At 44.0% G+C, this 21,408-nt stretch overlaps 1 protein-coding gene across 1 annotated transcript in view; it reads right to left on the bottom strand.

Annotated features, from left to right (window-relative positions):
• GLP2R (glucagon like peptide 2 receptor) overlaps positions 1-21,408 on the bottom strand; it is a gene marked incomplete at both ends in the record, with an annotated part of 47,846 nt that overhangs the window by 25,639 nt on the left and 799 nt on the right. The window contains 3 exon segments of the mRNA XM_080678753.1: positions 9,622-9,740; positions 13,461-13,565; positions 15,502-15,589. Coding sequence (XP_080534879.1) covers positions 9,622-9,740; positions 13,461-13,565; positions 15,502-15,589 — 312 coding nt within the window.

Raw genomic sequence — 21,408 nt, 5'->3', positions numbered from 1 at the left:
CAATATCATAGAAGAATTGTGCCAGGACAAGAGGGTACCTTGGGAATGCCCTTGGGTGTGCTGTCCCTAGAGTATAGTGATTCATTCTCTCTCTCTCTCTCTCTCTCTCTCTCTCTCTCTCTCTCTCTCTCTCTCTCTCTCTCTCTCTCTTTCTCTCTCTCTCTCAAGATGGGACCAGGTTTCCAACTGGATGTCTCCTTTCATAGATGACCTCTTAGACAAAGGCCTTATAAAACCCTGGAATATTTTCTCTGAGTCCCAGGGTAGCCTGATTGTGAAAAGAGGATAACTTACTGGAAATTCTGTTTTATTAAATGAGATTCTCCATTGGAATCTCACCTTTTCATTCAGTCTGTCGTACATGTCACCATCAAGATGCTGTGGGCTCTTCTACGAAATGTATTTACAAACAAAATCTTGACAGTGTTTCTAAGTAAATTTTTTTAAAGCCCACAGTAAATACTCATTATCTGCTAAATTATGTCTTACACTTCTCACTTTTCTGCATAACTCTTTTATCCCTTTTGTGAAAGTAAACTTGATGTACGGTAACCTGCACATGTTTAAAGTATAAACCTTGATGAATTTGGACATGAATATAGCTGTGATTTCATTACTACATTCAAGACAGTGAGCATTTCCATCACCTCGCAAAAGGTTCTGTGACCCTTTGTAATACCTCTCCTCTCACTCTTCCTGCCATCCCATGTCCAGGCAAACACTGGTCTGTTTTCTGTCATTACAGGTTAGTTTACATTTTCTAAAATTCTATATAAAATTAATTTTATGATACGTACTCTTTTCTGTAAGGCTCATTTCCCTCCGAATAATTATTGTGAGATTCATCTGTGTTTTAGCCCATTCCTTTTTTATTGCTGAGTAGTATTCCATTAGGAATGCACCACAATTTATTGATTCACTCACCTATTGATGGCCATTTGGGTAGTTTTAAGAATTTGGCTTGTACAAATAAAGTTGCTATAAAAATTTCTGCACAAGTTTTTATATGGACATAGATTTTCATTTATCTCAGATAAATATCTAGACATAGAATGGTGGAGTGGTATGGTGTATGTTTTAACTTCTTAAGAAACTGCCAAGCTGTTTTCTAAATGAGTCCTATCAATTTACATTCCCACCAGCAGTGTATGAGAGTTCCAGCTGCTCTAGAGTCTATTAACACTTAATATAATCCGTCTTTTAAATTTCAGCCATTCTAGTGGGTGTGTAGCCGTGTCTTATTGTGATTTTAATTTGCATTTCTCTAATGATTGATGATATTGAGAATAATTTCATGTGCTTATTTTCCATCTGTATATCTTACTTGGTAAAGTATCTGTTCAAATATTTGGCCATCTTTTCAATTGAATTGTTTGTCTTAATTGTGCATTGTAAGTGTTCTTTAAATAGTCTAGATATAAATCTCTTGTCAGATTGTGTTTTGCAAGTATTTTCTCTCATTCTGTGGCTTGCCTTTTTATTTTTTAACAATGTCTGTAGAAGAGCAGAAGTTTTTTTATAAAGTTCAATTTATCAGCTTTTTCTTTTTCTATCCTAGTTTTAAAACCCTTACCAAGGGCCTTAAGATTTTCAGTTATGGTTTTTTCCTAGAAGTTTAATAGATTGGGCTCTTTCATTTAGGTCTGTGATCTATTTCTACTTTATTTGCATTCATGGTGTGAGGTAAGGATAGAAGCTGGTTTTTTATATTCAATTGTTCTGGCACCATTTGCTGCTAATATTATTCTTTTCCCTTTGAATTGCCTTGGCACTTGTGTAAAAAATCAAATTCCTTTATATGTGTGGGTCTGTTTCTGGGCTCTATATTCTCTTTCATTGTTCTGTGTATATATCTTTATGCCAGTGCTGCACTGGCTTGATTACTATAGTTTTACAAAAAGCCTTGAAATCAATTAGTGTTAGTCTTCTACTTTTGTTCCTTCTCAAATTTGTTTTAGCTATTCTAGGTCTTTTGCATTTTCATATAAACTTTAGAATCAGCTTGCTAGTTTCTACAAAAATTCTGCTGGGATTTTGAATTGGGTTACATTGAAACTATGGATCAATTTAGAGTCCATGAATATAGTATGTCCCTCCCTTTAGTGAGATTTTTTAAAAATTTATTTACACAGTGCTTTGCAGTTTTCAATATACTCATCTTTTGTCAAATTCATCCATATATGTTTCATATTTTTAATGCTGCTATAAATGACATTGTTTTCTTAATTTTAATTGCTTATTGTTAGTATATAAAAATACAACTGTTTTTATATATCGATCAATATTCTGCAACCTTGCTAAGCTCACTTATTAATATCAGTAGGACTTTGTGTAGATTCCTTGGGATTTTCTATAGATGATCATGTTCTCTGTGAATAACATTTTTACTTGTTTTTTTCCAAACTCTTTATTTCTATTTACATCTCTTTCTTGCATTATTGCTCTGGCTAGAATCTTCTGTTGAACAGAAGTGGAAAGAGTGAATTTATTACCTTATTAAAGATCTTAGGGGAAAGCATTTATTTTTTCACCAATCAGTATGATGTCAGCTGCAACTTTTTCAAGATGCCCTTTTATACTAATTTCCTGTGGCTGCTGTAACAAATTACCACAAATTTGGTGACTTAAAATAACATGATTTATTGTCTTGCAGGCTGGGGTCAGAAGTCTAAAATCAGTTGCCCTGGGCTAAAATCCAAGTGTTGGCAGGTTAGCAGTCCCTCTGAAGGCTGCTCTGGGGTTAGCAGAGGCATGAATTCCCCAACACATCTGGCCCGCTTTCAGCAGACAAAGTGGGCTCCAAGAACCAGAAAACCAGCAAAAAAAAAAAAAAAAAAGGCATATACTAGTGGTAAGAAGCTAGAAAGCTGTGTGTTGAATTGGTTAGAGCAAGGGGACAGAGATGGGCACCAGCTGGGACAGTTGGTTTTAACTGCACTCTGATAGAAAATGTTCCTTAACTGTCCTCTAGATTCAGGACTCTATCAAACCTGGCTACTTCCCTAGAGGTCCCAGTCTCCAGCTCACTCTCAGAACCAACTAGTGAACCTGAAGTCACTTAGATATCTTTCTAAAATGCTTCAGAAACAGTGTGTAGTATGCACCCACCAGGGAAATTGGCCTTCTCAAATATTGCTGAAGGAAGGACAAAACAGTACAACCCCTATAAGGGGGGGGGTGGGATTTGGCAATATCTGGCAAAAGTGTATGTGCTTCTACCTTTAATTCAGCAATCCCATTTCTGGGATCTTCCAAAAGATAGACCCCCATAGATATGAACCAACATACATACACAAGCTTATTCAAGGTGGCATCCCTAGTAATAAAAAAAATTTTGAAATAATCCAAATGTCCATGGGAGAGTGGCCGAATAAACTACAGTAAACATATAGAGTGGAGTACTATGCAGCTGTGAAATAAAAAAAAGAAAGAGAACTGTTTCTGGAAAGTGATGTACCAGTAATTTCCAGGACACGTTGTAAGGGAGAAAAGAAAGATGCAGAATAGGGTATCTGATATACTGCCTTTTGTGCAAGAAAAGTGGGGAAATAACATATTAATATATTTGCTTAGTTTTGCACAAGGAAATGTAAAATATATATTACAATTTGATTTAAAAAGAGAAGTAAAGAAAAAGAGAGAAAAGATAAAACTAGAAAGTAATAAAAATGGTTATCTATAGGGAATAGGTAGAAATAAGGCTAGAGGCAGTGATGGAAGTAAGATTTCTTTGAATGTACTTTTTTATATAGTTTTGGCTTTTAAATGTTGCCAATACTTTATTTATTTTAAAAAACAGAGACAGAAGAATGAAAAAGGCAAACCCTTAGTACTAATAGAAACAAAGGAATAAAACTGTATATCCAATTAATAACAGGACCACATAGAGAAAATAATTATTCAAATATTATTAACATAGTACTCTAACCATGGGTTATAGTCTAAGGCTATAAAGCACTTCAAAGAAATCTGAAACTTTACCAAATACGTTGATATTTTTAGTGGCAATCTTAATATTAAGGTTGATACTATTATAAATATGTTTTTATTGATTTTGATTTTTTTTTAGAGAGAGAAGAAGGGAGAGGGACAGAGACATAGAAACGTCAATGATGAGAGAGACATCAATCGGCTGCCTCCTGCACACACGCTACCGGAAATCAAGTCTGCAACCCAGGCATGTGCCCTGATCAGAATCGAACCCAGGACCTCTTGATTCATGGGTCAATGCTCAACCACTGAGCCACACCAGCTGGGCTGGTTGAGACTATTTTATATATAATGCATGATAAGGTAAATAAATAATTATGGTAATGTTATTTGAAAGCAAATTTTCACTGAAAGAAAAAGAAAGATATAGAATACAAAGTAATAAGGTAAAATCCTAAATGTTAGATTTGAATTAGAATTATCAATATGAAGCCTTGATTTTTAAAAAAATGTTTTTTTCAAAGTCTGAACACTAAAGGCTCTAGGACCTAGTAGTAGTGGCAATGAGCACATCTAACACTGAGATCTTGGTTTCAAATACCATTCTTGCACTTAAAGATCCCAGGACTCTGAAGAAACAGCTGATTTGTGCAAGATGGGCCTGAACCACCTTCTTATGCCAGAAAATAAGGAAGTGCTCAAAGACTAATAGGATTATAACAAAAGGACTTGAGAGCCAGTTTGAAAGGATTTCACTAACTAAATCTAGAAAACATCCGATATAATAAAAGGGTAATATGTAAATTAACACTAAAGGCGGAACAACCAGGAATGACCAGTTGCTATGATGTACACTGACCACCATGGGGCAGATGCTCAACACAGGAGCTGCCCCCTGGTGGTCAGTGCGCTTCACAGGGGGAGACAAGCCAGACTGACAGCTGCGAGTGCAGTGGCGGTGGCGGGAGCCTCTCCCGCCTCCTTGGCAGCACTAAGGATGTCCAACTGATGGCTTAGGCCCGCTCCCCGCAAGGAATGAGCCTAAGCCATCAGTTGGACATCCCCCAAGGGCTCCTGAGCTTCTAGGGGGATGTCTGACTGCCAGCTTAGGCCTGGGCCTAAGCTGGTAGGTGGACATCCCCTGAGGGCTCCTGGACTGCGAAAGGGCGCAGGCCGGGCTGAGGGATCCCCCGAGTGCATGAATTTTTGTGCATCAGGCCTCTAGTTTATCATAAAAAAGAATGAGTATAGATAGCCCTGGCCAGTGTGGTTTGGGTGGTTAGAGCACCATCCTGTGCACCAAAAGGGTGCTGGTTCAATTTCTGGTCAGAGCACATACCTAGGTTGCGAGTTGAATCTCTGGTGGTGGCACATATGAGAGACAATGTTCCTCTCATACATTGATGTTTCTCTCTCTCTCTCTCTCTCTCTCTCTCTCTCTCTCTCTCTCTCCCTTCCCTCCCTTCTCCCTCTCTCTAAAAATCAGTAAAACATATCTTTGGGTGAGGATTTTTAAAAAAAGAATAGGTATAAGTGAATAAAACAATCTGTAAGTCCATAGTGATATTCAAAAAAAGAGGGAAAGAGGGAGGAGGTCTTCTTTCCAAGAGACTGCCACCTAGTACATGTGGAAGGATTGATAGAGCTTGAATCCACTCAAGCACGCATCATCAATGAAGGTAGAACACTGATGAAGATGTGTTAGGGAGCAAGGTAAATGACGGTACCAAAGTAGCCTCCTGCCAATTAGTGACTAAATACAAGAGGAGAAATGTGCCTTTGCCATGGAGAGATCCCGGCCGTCACTACCTACTGACTGTATATACTTTATATTTATAATATAAAAACATATTTATAATAGTCTGTATAAAGTATTTTAGGTTATGTTGACCTAAAAATAGAAAGGCCTTTCAAAGTGAGATCCAAAGGATATCTATTCCTGTCGTACTAATCCAGTTAGAAGCCTGAATAACGTTCTAATTAGGAGACAAAGGCAATGGGTACTTATGAGGAAAGGAAGGGGAGCAATTACATCAACAGAAGGAAGAGCCTGGTCCAGGGAAGAAAAGCTATAAAAACTGGGAATGGGCAGGGAGAACAACTGGGGAAGTGTATGATGAAACATTAGTTGAGATGACGAAATAACTGTTGATTTTATTTAGTTGGAATAATGGCATTATAGTTATATGGAATAATGTTCTTAAAATTCGGAAGTACATGAGGAATAGTTAGTGGCAAAATCTCATGATGTCTATGAATTATTTTTAAATATTTCAGAAAGAGAGCAAATGTGGCAAAATGTTAATACATTTTGAATCTAGATAGTGGATCTAGGAGTATTATTATTTTAACTTTGCTATATGTTTGACTATTTCAAAATAAAATATTGGAAAAATAGATATGTATCAATTTATATATATATATATTATAGGTTACTAGAGGCCCAGTGCATAAAATTTGTGCACTCGGGGGTGGGGGAAGGGGGGTCCCTCCGCCTGGCCTGAGCCCTCTCACAGTCCAGGAGCCCTTGGGGGATGTCAGACTGATGCCAGCAGTCAGATATCCTTAGTGCTGCCATGGAGGCAGAAGAGGCTCCCGCCACTGCCGCTGCACTTGCCAGCCATGAGCCCAGGTTCTGGCTGAGCAGCGCTCCCCCTGTGGGAGAACACTGACCACCAGGGGGCAGCTCCTGTATTGAGCGTCTGCCCCCGGGTGGTCAGTGCGCATCATAGCAATCGGTTGTTCTGCTGTTCGGTTGATTTGCATATTAGCCTTTTATTATATAGGATATTAAAAATTAAAATTTATTAAAATTGAAATTATAACATATAGCAATTAAATTTTGTATTTGAGAATAGAAAGAATTTTTATAAGAGCAAAGGACACAGCTTGAAGTAAGGCAAGATAACAATTTATTTAAACACTTCTAAGCGCAATTCTATACCAAGGAACCTAAACATACTTGTTAATACTTATGCATGTGCACACACATACACACGTGCAGACACATACACAATCCCTTTTGAAAGCACTTTTTAATGTGCTTAAGGACCCCCAGTGTGTTGTCAGTTGAGAGAACATATTTTGTTTGCCAAAACTCTAAAGGACAGAGATTTACTAACACTAGCCTTTTTTGGGCAAGAGTTCAACCCTCTGTTAGAAACACAGGTAAACATGGCCAGAAGTTGGTTTTGTTTTTTTGTTCTTTTAAATATTTGAATTCTTCGAAATATGGCCATTTGCTGAGGGAAGGAGGCAATGCCCTTGTCCTCACTTTTCCAAAGAGAGAAATCTTTACTTCCTGTCTTGGAAAGTGTTGTTGTCCCTGTCCACTGACTTGGGCCACTGCAGACCTAAGTCCAGAGGAAGCAGCAGGCATCTCACACCTGCCGGTGAATTCCTCCCAAAGGCCTGGGTTCCCGGCCTCAGCTGCACATGAGAATCACCCATTTAGCACCAGAACTGATTCCTGGGCTCCACCACAGACCCACTGACTCAGAATCGGTGACACCATTTCTTCAGTATTTATTATGTGCCCATTGTATGCAAAGGCTTTTGTGCATCCCAGTACTAGGCCAGGGACAGGGTGGTGGGTATTCAAATAGAGCTATGATTTGGTCATTGTTCTCAAGTAGCTTAGTTCAGGAGGGAAGATAAGAAAGACATACAATTTGTCTAATTCAAGCCATGCAATTAGCACAAGTCTGGTTCCTGGAGAAAGTAAGACAGATGCTTGAGATAAGCTGAATACAATTCAGCCATGGGTATCATCTTAATACTGTTAAGGGGTGTGACCTGTCACATGGTAAAACTGTAAAAGAAACATACAATTTTGTTAACTTAAATCAAGTAATAAAGTGAAAAAGAGGTTTAGAAAGAATTCCCTGTGGGTGAGGATCAAATGGAAGGCTCTTCATGCCTGAGAGGAAGATGGTACAGACAGGAGAGCCCAGGCACGCAATGCCCACCAGGCTCTACAGTCAGTGAGCCAGAGCTTGGGGCAGGGGCGGGGTGTGGTTTGCAGTCTGCAGTTAGGGCAGAGAATTCAGAAGTGGTTGTGAAATACCTAGAACCCAGGACAGAGGAAAGGGCAAGGAGTCTTCCTTGTCCCCTGTCTCAAAGCTCCTCAGGGCCCCAGCCAACCGGAGCTTTCTGTTGCCCTTGACTCTGCCTTCTCACCACACCCCCAGCCTCTGATCACACTGTTTCCCTCCGCAGGAGCCTGTAAATCCAGTCCCTCTCCTCTGCACCCCACTGCCTTCTCTCTCTGCCTGTGCTGAGTTCCTGCGATGGCTCCTGCCTGTTCCCCCTGCCTCTGCCTCCAGTCTAGCCCCATCCCTGCCTCTCTCTCTGACTTGACAGGGCAATCCTGAAGCCTACTCAGTGATGTCCCTCCCCTTTTCAACTGTGCCGAATCCTAACTTGCTGTGTTGGCATCTCTAGGGACCTCCACCTTGTCCCTGTGCCGCCTGACACTCTATGCTCCTGGAAGGCGGTATCTAGGTCTTACTCGCCATTTAGCCCCAGTGGCTAGTGCCCAGGAGGCACATCACATCTGACTGGCTGAAAGAAGCCCAGATGTGGCCCTAGACCTCTGATTCCCAAGCACCTTCCCCTCTGTCCATGCTACCTTTTGCTCTTACTTTGAAGGAAGGTGGGTGGGATGTGTACAAACAGGAGGTGTTTGGGGAGAAGAGCTGTGCCTGGGAGACTGCAGAATAGAGTCCTGGAAAGAAGATGTGTGGATGGAAATCTGAGGCATGGATTGGCTTGTGCGCCCAATGAACATTGTTGAGGAGTTATGGTGACCCACTGCCAGTCATGGTGCTGGGCCCTGGTGACAGAGTGGTCACTCCTACCCAGGGGTGCTGACTAGGGCTCAGGTTCTCTCTGGAGAACTGTATGTCTGTTTACAATTGTGTGTCTATGTACATCCTCACAGCGCTCACGTGCAATAGATCCTATCCCAGGGGGTGGATGAGAAGCAGGGTCACAGAGAGGTGAAGGGTCTGGGTATGCAGAGCGAGGAATTAGAGTCTGGACAGGAAACAGGGCTGTCTGGCCCTCGACCCTCAGCTCAGAATCCGGGGCTCGCTGTGTTCCCTCAGGCCCTTGCACCGCCTGCTACCACTGAGTCCACTTTCTAAGGAGAAGGCTACATCACAGAGAGGCAAGTATGGGAGCATGTCAGAGCATGATGGGGAGTGGTGGCCACTCCTGATGGGTTGACCACAGAAGACTTCACTTTGAAGGAGACATTGACCTGAAACCTGAATGATAAGAATGAGAAGCCGCCTGCCTGGCATGGCTCTGTGGTTGAGCATCGACACATGAACCAGGAGGTCATGGTTCAATTTCCAGTCAGAACATGTGCCTGGGTTGCAGGCTTGATCCCCAGTGTGGGGCATGCAGGAGGCAGCCGATCAGTGATTCTCGATGATTCTATGTCTCTCTCCTTCTCCCTTCCCTCTGAAATCAATAAAAATATATTTAAAAAAGAAGAAGAAGCCACAAAAGAGCTGAGGAGAGGTGTTCCAGGGAGAGGGAACAGCAGCAAAAGTGAGTCCGGAGCAGGCAAGCTTGGGGAGGGCTCTCCGTGTGGCCCCCAACGCCAAGGGGCCATGGAGGGCCCTGGGGCAGGGCAGGGTGGTTCGGCCCCAGGCGTGTTCTCACTGAGCCAAGGGGACTCACGTTTTCTTGGAAGCTGTGGTTCTCAGAGCATTCGGAGTCATCCTGCCAAACTGTGCGGTTCCCCAGCGTCTGCCAAGTGCCCCGAGCCAGGCAGCGTCTGTAGGCCCTTCCCGGGTTCTCTGAAAGTAAACACAGCTCTGGGGGAAAGGTCGGCTCCCTGAGCACGTGGGGAGGCCTGCTCCTCCACAAAGCTGTGGAAAATCCCAGGGAAAGGGGACTTTTACTTCCCCTTGGGGGGCTCATTAGCATCCCTACTGTTTATTTGGGATGGAAAGAAAAACAGGAAAGCCTCTACATTTCCCAAACTCTTCATCTTCTCCTCAAACCTGCTCCACCCACAGGTCTTCCTGCCTCCGTTGTTGGCAAACTCATCATCTCAGGAGGCTGGCCCCAACCTGTTTCCTGCCTGTCATACCTTCATCTGGTCCATCAGCCCATCCTGCTGTCTCTACCTTCAAACGCATCCAGAATCCGACCACTGTTTTTCACCTCCTGCTACCACCCACACTGGACCCACCCTCGTCTCTCACCTGCATTATTGTGAACCCTTCCAATACTTGTCAATGCCTCCACTGTCATGGGCCACAGTTAGGCCAGCAGTCAGAATGAGCTTAAACACATGTCAGTCACATCATGGGACACCTCACTCAATGTCATGCCAGGGCTCTCAGAAAGCAGGTCAGAGTGCCATGGTCTCCCACAGAGTCCTGCAGGGTCCGGCCCCAATGCTCTCTGGCCTATCCTCCCATTGCTTCTCTTCCCCCTTCACTCCAGCCACAGAGGCCTCCTTGCTCTTTGTGGAACACATCAGACATGCTGCCCAAATAGTGTGCAACTTGCACTCATCAACTCCTTCCCTGCTGAACACTCTTCCTCTATTGGCTAAACCCCTCACCTCCTTTAAGTTTTCACTGAAACATCACCTTGTCATAAAGCCCATTCCAACTTTCCCATCTCTTTCCCTCCCATCTTAGTTGAAATACATCACATTCAAATACTCTCTATACTTAACATGTTTGTGATGTTTTTTGATTATTGTTTGTCTATTGCTGGAATATGAGCCCCACAAGGAGAGGAATTGTATTCGGGTTTTGGTCACTAATATATCGAAGCACTGAAAACAATGGCCAGCACACAGTAGGTCTTCAATAACTATTTGTTGAATGAGTGAATGACAATAATGTCACCTGACACGGTGTTCTCCACATCAGCCATAATTTCTCTGTGCTGGGGATGCATGGACAAAGGAGACACAGCTCCAAGTTCAGCAGGTGAAGGAGATGTGCACATACATGTGTCACCAAGTGCTGTAAACGCTAATGAACCTAAGAGGCCTCAGAAAGGCGGGGGGCATTGCACTTCAGGGGGTAGTCGGAAAAATTTTCTAGAAGAATGAAAGTTTCAAGCTGAGGATTAAAGTTGGGTTTATAGACAGAAAAGTGTGGGCAAAGGCACTGGGTGGGAATGGCTGTGCCGGTGTAGGAGCCTGCGAGTTGTTTATTGGGCTGGAGTGTAGACGGGAGAAAATGCTAGAGAGGTCAGCGGGGCCATGCGATGGAAGGTCTTGAGCACCATTTAGTGGTGTTGGTGATGAGCCAACATAATCCAATGTGCATTTTAGAAAACTCTGTGAAGGTGGCTGGAAGGGGGCCAGACCTGAGGCAGGGGACCAGTGAGGAAGGGGAGCAATAGCTGAGAGCAAAGATGAGCAGTGGGGGGTGGGGTGGAGGAGGAGAGGAGCCAGGGAACTTGGCTACTAGCAAGATGAGGGATGTTAAGGGGGCCAGGTGGAATGAGGGATGGTTTTCTCTCCTCTATTTCCCACTCCTCTCTGTCCCTCAATACTCACTTCCCCTGATGACAGGTCTTGACTGTACTACTGCTGGTATTTTTAAAACTCTTTGCTGTTCTCTCCAACCTCCTGCCTTTGCCTGAAACTATACCCTCACCATCTCTTTTTCTGAACTACTGAAGTAGCTTTGCCTCCCTGACCCCCTCCATGCCTCAGTCCATCAGCCACAGGCTACCAACATCATCTCCCCACACCACACAGCTTATGTCCTTCTCATGCCTTAACACTTTCAGCAGCTCCACATAATCTTCTCTACAGAGGAAAGTTGAAACCCTTAGCGTAGCATACAGTTTCCTGCTTCATCCTCAGTCTTATGTGCCCTTGCAGCCTGTGTCCACTGCTACAACCTGTATCCACCCTCACTCAGGCTCCTTCTCACAGTACAATGCTCCCCCTCTAATCCTATCTCACAAGAATGCTTGTCCATCCCTACTTCTCTAAACCCCTCCGCTGGCTCCACATTTTCCTTTTACTGCAAGAACCCATTTGGATTCTTAAGATTTAATGCACAAAAGGTTGAGTGGAAAAGCAACTTCTCACCTTTTGCGAGTCACATTTCCCTTAGCACATTCTAGAAGCCCACACTCATTTTTTTAAGCCTTAACTCCACTTCTTTGTAAGTTTGAATTTGTGATCACTTTTTCGCTTCAAGTGAATGGACCTGTTTTTAGTTCTCGGGAAGGAACAGGTAGATGGTGGAGCTGGTGGTGGTGGTCTGTTCCACGTGCCCTTGAGGAGACCACCCACAATTGGGGCCTTAAAGACCTGGGGGGAGGACCAAGGAGCTGGACTCAGTCTCAATCTCAGCTCCCATTGACGAAGCACCTACTGTGTGGCTGACTCGGTGCGTGCCTTCTCACTTACTCCTCAAGATGAACTTAAGAGTTGGCTATTTCAGACAAAACCAAAGCTCCGAGGGCTCTGGCAATTTGTCAAAAGTCTGAGTATAGAATAGAGGGAGGGGTCTAACCTTAGAGCTCCTGACTCCCTGTCCAATGCTCTTCACTCATCACTGAGCTGAACCCTCGGGTCCAGCAAGCTCTCTAGCGTCTTTCCTTTCACCTTCCCTGGATCCTCACATCCTCATGTCTCCTGGGCTGATTCCAGGGGACAGTTTCATGAGCACTCCCACCCAGAAATGCGTCTTCCTTGAAAACTCCCTCTTTTCACCAGAAACCTCAAAAAGTTGAAACCAAATTTTAACTAATGTGACCATTTCCTGGGCTGAAACTCAATACAAAATATTACCATCTCGCCTTCTCAGAAACCCATTCTCACTTTGTTTTGCCTGGAATTTTGTAACTGCTTATGTTTCTTGAGAATAGTCCTCAAGATTTCACCTGTGTTTAGATTTGTCCATGGTCTTTGGTCAAAGGCTAAAGAGTTCTAACCAGTCATTGTTCCTCCCTCCTTCCAGTGAAACAACCAAGAGGCTGCTTATTGGGGCAGGTGGGGTGGGATAGCATTCTGACGTCCTAAATAATAGTCACTTCCTTGAAGCAGGACCAGGGCAAGCTGAGGGTTAAACGCTCCATCCAAGTCCCGTGAGGCTTAAAAACACCAGTTCAATAGCACTTCCTCCCCATGCTATTGCCAGGGTGGTTTTGATGTTTGACAAGCTGAGGTTGCATGGATGTGAGCATCCCATCTTTCTCCCCCACCTCTTCCTCCTCTGCAGGATAGTGATAATTCTGACCCTCACTGCAACAAATTCTGTGGAAGCCGGGCCTGGTCCCTATCATTCAAAGAAAAGAGGACTATTATATTAATAGAACATCCAGCACAGAATTTCAGGAAGTTAGAAGAAACAGAGAGAAGAAAGAACCTGGATCACCGACAGGAAACCTTAGAAGGAAACCTTTTGTGGGAGAAGAAGACTTGAGAAAAGCACTTGGTTGGAGCCCTTTCTCTCATTGTTCCCTGGCTGGTCTACCAGGAGGACCAGCCTTTAAGGAAACTGTCAGGAATTGGTGAAATGAGACATTACCTTCACTCCACCAAGGTAAGTATGAAGGGCAGGGAACGGAGACATTTCCCGGAGAAGAATGAGGCCAGCACACATACCGATCAAAGGTTCCATTACAAAATATGCCTGCAGAGAGAAGAAGGGAGGAATGAACTACGGTGTTGGAGCATCAGGCCCACTGATGGAGAGAGAGGCACTGGGAGACCAGAGCCCACCTTCCTGGCATCAGAAGCTGTAGTCACCTGCACAGAGACCAGCATGGGCATCCCACTCTCCAGGAAGGTCAAGGATGAGGAGCAATATGCAGACAGAATGCTTAATGCAGCCAAGCACTGTGGCTTTGTCTCGCCAGCCTGACCTCTGACAGTGGTCTCATCAATTACGTCAATGCGTACGTCACGCTGACTTCGGTTTACTTTACATGAACTGTCTCTCACAGAACCTCTGGGTCAGGAGGACACTTGGAGATTCAGCCAGCACCTTATGTTTCATAACTTACTAAATACTTGTCAAACCTTCACCAGTTAGATCCTGGAACACCCTTACTGTGAAATGGGCAAAAGGACCAGTAGATGTAAGGGCATCTGCGGAACTGAAGTTTTCTGTCAGTCATATTTCTCCATTTGAATACTAACCTGTAGATTACTATGAAATATTTGGGCCATGTCAGGCTCAGGGGATGATGTACACCACAGTGCTTGGTGATGAGAGGCTACAGACAGAAGCCTCAGGCTCATAGGCCTCACGGAATCAATTGAAGGGGTTTCAGGATGGATCCCAAAGGTCTATTTTGCAGGCTCCTCATTTCTGAGAACCAAGCACCATCCCCCACCATCTGCTCCTGACCAGGCTAGCTCTCAGGGTGAACAGCCAGGTTACTGGCTTCGGGATCCTGCAAGCGCAGATCTGCTAGGTATGAGCTGGCTCACGCACCTCATGGACCCGGCTGCCAGGAGTCAGCACCCCATCTGTGTGAGGTGGTGCTGAGCTGCTCAGAGCGGGGCTCCAGTTGAAGAGCACCTGCTCCACTTTGACCTCAGAAAGCAGTATTCCCCAAAGTGGGAGAGGCTTCCTGTAACCCATCAAGCCTCAACTGCTGCCTGCCTGGGCTGAAGGAATCAGTCCAAGGAGAAGGGGATGGCTTACAGGTTGGCACTGCCTTTGGGTCAGGAAAATGAACAGAGAGTTTACAGTGTCTGTCAGCCTCCAGGGCCTGAATGAAATGATCTGAGGAAGCCCAGAAAACAAGGAGCTTTCAGCCACAGTCCCCAGCGCTCAGAGGCAGTGAGCCAATGCTCCTTATTATTTTTATTTTTTCTTAAAAAATAAATAAATCTAGACACACCCAATGAGTCAGTATGTGGGCAGAAGAGGCCGTGGACTGACCAAATTTGCCAGAATGCTCTGAACCTGGTGCAGACCTGGATAAAAGAAATGCTGTGACCAGGTTCCCACCCGAGACTGAGGACCCCCAGCCCACCCAGCACACACTCAATAGATTCCCTGGTTAATCTATGACAGTTGCCCAAGTGATGTGATTGGGTAGTGAGTGTGCTGTGGCAGATGGCTTTTATCAAAGATGCCCCAATATATGTATCCCATCTCACGTGCTCTTTTACTGTGAGAGGTGGAAGTTCCTCCCTGGAACCTGTGTAAGCCTTTGTGACCTTCTGACCAACCAAACATGGCAGAAGGCACTTCTGAAGTTGGGTCATAAAATGAGACCTGACCTGTGGTCATGCTTGCCCTTGGAACCCAGCCAATGTGCTCTGAGGAAGCCCAGGCCACATGGAGAGGCCACGTGGAACTTTTCTGGCCCACATTCCCAGCTTAACTCTCAGCTGAGAGCCAGCATCAACCCACAGACATGGGTGTGAACGAGACTTCAGATGATTTCACCCCAGCCTCTGAGTCTTCCAACCGCATTCCAGACGTAGATCAGAACCAAGCCATCCCAATGTGCTTGGCCTGAGACATAGCAAATGATTATTATTATTGTTTAAAGACACTAAGCTTTGGGACCATTTGTTACATACCATAAATAACTAATACATGTGCTTACCAGAAGGTTCTTTGAGTAAGTCTCTCAGGCACTTCTCTTTATACTGAGCCCACTTTCGAGTTGTCTCCTCAAGGAGAGATCCTGTAACCTGAGCAGAAAACACTGTGTTGACCCCTATTTAGCTGCAAGCACAGAGGTGGCCTTGTCATTGTCTCATACCATAATTCTCAAACCTTCCACCCATCATGGCCTGCACCAAGAAATAGAATTTGTTTGGCATCTTATGTCCTATTTAAAAGATACATATGAATTTTACATTTACTCCATAATCTAATCATGGTGGTTTCAATACAACTATGAAAGGTGTGGTGTTTTTTTCAAAGTCTTTAAGAAAGGCTTACATTTCGAGAGGATGCAATATGCTCATCCTGAATTTTCAGACCCAACCAGACGAATAGTTGCCTGCTTCAAAGACCATGTGGATGTCAAAGAGAGTGGCAGCATACTAAGAGGGCTCAATCGTGTGTCCAAGAAGGGCCAGAGGAGTTGCAGGGGTCTGCACCCCAGCCTCAGTGTCCACCTCACCCCAGCCCGGCCCACCTCGGTGCCTGAGGGTCCAGAGTCAAAGACATTGGGCAGATAGATGCTCTGTTACTGAAGGCTTTGGGATTTTTTTCTTTCTGACATTAAACTATCTCATCCCATAGAACCTTAGTTATACAGAATATACTTTTTTGGCTTTCTTGGTGATTGGGTTGTCTAACAACTTCTAATTGTGTACCACTTCTTTTGGCTTTAAAGGGGCATTTTTCTTCTTCAATTTACTCATTTTTATTGAGTAGTTGTTGTGTGCCAGGTTTAGTATTAGGGAGGATATAAAATGAGTAAGACATTTTCTCTGCCCTAAAGGAGTTAGAAGCTGCTAAAGATAAGGCAGCCACAGTGGACTCTTGAACAACACGGGCTTAGGGTTCCGATACCATACCCCATGCAGTCAGAAATCCATGTATAACTTTGATTTCCCAAAACTTAGCTGTCCCCTGGTGTCTGCAGGGGACTGGTTCCAGGACCCCCTGCAGATGCCAAACTCTGCAGTTGTTCAAGTCCCCTAAATAAAATGGTGCGGATCAATGCATATAGTCGGCCCTCCACGTCCTCAGACTCACACCTGCAGATCAAAACAGTTCAGGTATTTATTTTTAAAATCCACATATAAATGGATCCATGCAGTTCAAACCAATAGTGTTCAAGGGTCGACTGTATATATTGGCCGGCATACAAAGTCTAGTGACATTCTTACCCTGTCATCTGCTTCCAAACAGGTTCTTTCCCTAGTGGCTCAGTGCTGGCACCATTGTTGTCTCAGTCACAAACCAGAAACCAGGAGCTGTCCTCTCCTCCTCTCCCTCACCTCCACATTCTGCCCTCCTACATTTCTGTCCAACCCTGCCTCCCATTTCCTCCACCTCTGGCCTGGTGCCACTGTCTCCCCTTCCCATTGTTCCAGCAACAGGTCCACAGGGCAGACTGAGCACAGATCTCTCTTGCCTAAAGTCTTGCCCTCCTGGCCTTGTTGACTCAAGATTTCACTCAGCCACCCAGTCCCAAGTCTCTCAACCCCAGTCCTGCTCTTCCACGACTTCGCATCTTTGCACTTCCCACAGGCACTCCCTCCCACCCTCGTCTTCACCTGGCTCGCTCTCTACTCATCTCTCAAGGCTCCACTCAAGCCTAGTGAGCCCTGGCCACACTTGACCACCTCTCTCACTGAAGTCTTGAGCTGGTAAGCCTTCTTTCCAGTGTTTTTTGACCCCACACATAACTGAGTTCTATGGCCCATCACACTGTACTTCCCATCACTTGTCCATCACTTTCACTACCCCATACATTCTGTGAGGGCTGCGATATGCCTTTCATCCCTGAGTACAAGGCCCTAGCACAGGGCTGGAGTTATTGTCCTCATTCTCCCACTAAAGAAACAGAGGCACAGTTGTGGGATGAGTCGGGGCAGGGGGACATGAACATGGAATCTGGGCTAAGATCAACCCGACAATCAGTTGGCTTTTAGGCTTTGTCTCCTCTCACAAGGATTACCAAACTCACATGCTCTCTTGGCCGGGTAGATAACCCGAAAGAATGAAGTAGACAGGGAGTGAGGAGCCATTGTAAATTGGGCAGATACTCCACCTAAAGGTATTCAAACACACACACACCCTGAACAAAACAAAACCAACAAGAAAAAAACAACAACCCATAAAACAAATGAAACAAACAAACAAAAAACACAATTCTTATGAGCTTAACTGGTAGCCAGTTTTCACTTCCTGTGTAATTAGTCCAATCTATACCCTCCCTCTGCCCAGCTTGCCCCACTCCCCAATATTATAGCACTCATGATCACGTGTGTGAGTAGTTCTTTGCATTTCTTTCAGAGAATCACGGCCAACTTTTTGAAAAACAAATACGGTCATTATTAGACTAGAGGGTCCCAAACTTTCTCAATTCCTGTTGCCCTTGGTGTCTCAATAATTATTCCACAGCACCCTTATGCTGAAAGAAATATCTAAATTCCCACTTATTAAGCAGGAAGTTCCAAACAGCTTAGTAAGTACTTATATCCTAACAACTTAGTGCCCACTGGAGATCACACAACTTCTCAAACCTAACACTCAGACTGGACACCGCCATCTTTGTTCCACATTGACTTTTGTGCAGTACTTGCTTTTTATCACAGCAACTTCAGAAAACCCAGCTTTGCACAAATACATCATCAAAAGGAATGCAGCATGATATAATGTTGAAACTATGAACTATCTCGAGCTAGTAATTCACACAGCGTCTGGCAGATGTCATGGATCGCTGCTTCCCTTGAAAAATTAAAATATCTTACAGCACCCCTGTGAACTCACAGCAGTGCCCTGGGGCACCTTAGCATACCATTTGGGAACCCTGGGATTAGCCAATAAATAATGATGATGGTGATATTGATGATGAAATAATTGGCATGTATCCCTTGGTTTCAGTTCTTAATGAGTTTTGAATCTCCATTAGTAATATATCTCTCTGTGAATGGCCCAAGAAGCAAGATGAAAGTTTATTAACACATTAGGATGTTTTGCATCCTAATGGGACCATAAGTAACTCTATATCGTTCTTACAAGTTTAGCAGAGAAGTTGATAAATAAATTGTAAACTTCCAGAATCTTCCAAGTCACAAACGTAAGACCTTTCTTGGTTAAAGGGCTGTGTGTGTTCTTGGGGACCTCACTGAGACCTGGCTGAGGAAGAGACAATAAAATCAGTCCTTTATGTGAGATGTCCCTGGATTAACACTCCCCAGTCCCCTGCTCTTTGCATGACTAATGGCCATGCTCAAAAACAGAAAAAAAGACAAACCATAAGAAACACTGAATTTGGTCAGTCTAGGAGAGCCAGACAAACTCTGACTGTCTCCCAGGTGCATGTTCTAAGACACAAGAGGCAAATCCAAGTTCAATCACAGCCAGGTCCAAACAGTAACGAGGAAAGGAGGTACACAAGTGATGTTTCTTCTGGAAAAGTCCAGCTCAAGTCTGATTCCTCTTTTTCTTGCTTAGGTAACAGCATCAATGACTAATTTGGCTGAGAAGGGTCTCAGGGAAACGTAATATTCTTCTGTTGACTTGCTTTAAATACATCTTCTAATATTATTTGTTACAGAAGGAATATATGTCATTGTAAATATAATTAAAATTACAGATAAGCAAAAAGGGAGAAGATAAAATCCCAACGTTATTACTCAGAAGTTATCATCTCTGCACACGGGCATCCTTGTTCTTCTTTTTTCATTTTAACCAAAAAGGAAATTGTGTTGTTCCGGGCTTTGCTGGAAGATATATTCTTCTAAAACACCATTTTAACAGCTACAATCATTTTCTGGGGATGAATGTGGTATAATTTATTTTTAAATTCTCTAGCTTTGGACATCTATGTTGCTTTAGCTGTTTGCTAATATAAATGATGCTGTAATGAAAATACTCAGAGTTAAACACTTGAGCACATCTTTATTAGGAGAAATTCTTTGAGTTGTAATTTCTGGGTCATAAAGTATACATTTTTAGAGGGTTTGATAACGTACTTACGCCAAACTATCATCCTCGCCAAAAAAATTTTTTGACCTAAAAATATGTACCTTTTTACAATCCCATCAGCCATATATGAAAGAGCCACAAACACTTCTTGAATAGTCTTAAAGAGTTTGTGTTTTGATGCCCAAAGCAACTGCTAATTAGCTTAAATGAGTTGTGAGGAGGGGGAGGAAGAAGGGGACAACAGAATTATTTCTCTACTTGAATTTAGAAACAAAACTACCCCTGAGAATTTCTCATTACGTGGATTTTTATAAAGACCTCCTGCCAGAAAACACAACACGGTCATTTATAATCCACGCAGGGAGAGCACCTCAGAGCAAAATTCAGCATGGAAGTCTGCACCATGCCTTGTAATGTAAACATGTGGAGAAGAATATGGGCTTTGAGACAGAACCAAGAAGAGGGCCATCAGGATGATAGACACACTGCTGGACAGACAGAGGGAAGAGGCTCTGAAAACAGACTGGGTGGCGGAGGGGGGCAGGAACATGCTAACAGGCACATGAGTGATCATGAACGTTGGGCGAAGGGGCGGCTTTGTCAGTGTCATAAGCCGGCCTGAGGCCCTGCAGAGTCTGCTGTTTTAACATATAAATATCCGTATGCCAGCAGCTTGCAAGGGATGCTGGGGAAGAAAGGGTGCATTTCCTCAAGAACACAATGATCACCGGTGATCACTTAACTCCTGTGAATCTTCATCTCCCCATCTGTAAAATGGGTTCGGTAATCATCCTTTCTCAGAGGCTCGGTGTGGGTTTGAGCATGGTGATTTATGATAAGTGTAAGTTCAGCAGTGCCTGGCACCTCGTAGGCCCTCAGTGCATAGCTGTGGGTAGAAGGTGAAGAAAACTAGATAATTAGCTGAATCTATTCAGTTTTACTGTGAGATAGAGAATTGAAGCAAGGGTCAGGGTTCTGTGTCAACCTTCCCAATGGCCCTGTTAGAGGCAGGCCATAGTTACCTGCCCCTTGGAAATGTTCTGGACACTGACCACGAGGCGGCCACCATGCAAGACTTCCAGGAGACCATGGATGGGCTCATGTCTGCAGTCTGCTATGAGGGCCTGAAGTCAGCTTGGAGAGAACTGGGATGCGCGAATTCGGTCGGGGTGTCCTGCCTGCTTGCTCCTGGGCTAGCACCAGAGAAAGCCTGGTCGGTGACCACATGAGAGCTGGCACCCAGCCCTTCCTCTAGGGGGCAGCAGGGATTTAGGACTCAGAGGTGCCTATGGGCCAAAGGAATAAGAGAACATTCCTCAAGGCCCCTCCTTTACTCAGAGGAATGGAACTGGGTTCCTTCACATGGCAGCCCAGTATAGCAATGGAACCTTGAAAAGGGAAGGAGCAAAGGTTGGATGAGAATAAGACAAGCTACCAGAATGCCCAACGAAAGAGAACGGTTACATACATTAGAATACTTCCTTGAAGCCCTTAAACCTCATGCCATGGAGCTACCTTTACTGACGTAGAAAAGCGTTCAACCTCCCCGAGACTCAGTTTCCTCATCTGTAAAACGGGATTAAAGAACTCCCCTCACAGGGCTGCTGAGAACCTGCCACCGAACCTGCTGCATAGTAAGTGGTCAAAAAATGTTAGCCTGTGTTATTAGTGTATTGTGTGAAGAAAAAAAGCACATTGTGAGATAACAGCTATAATTAGATTCTGTGTTGTTGTTTTTAAAAAAGAGATATAAATAAGTGGTTAGAAGTATGAGCACCAAAATGTGAATGAGGGTGACGTCTGGGTGGTGGCATCACGGTGAGCGGTATTTATCCCTCTTCGGATTTTATACATTTACTTTTCAAACAATGAACATCCTATATTTTTATAATGAGAA

This window comes from Plecotus auritus (genome assembly GCF_963455305.1).
Source record: "Plecotus auritus genome assembly, chromosome: 7".
Taxonomy (NCBI): Eukaryota; Metazoa; Chordata; class Mammalia; order Chiroptera; family Vespertilionidae; genus Plecotus; species Plecotus auritus.
This window is presented reverse-complemented; position numbering and strand designations above follow the sequence as displayed.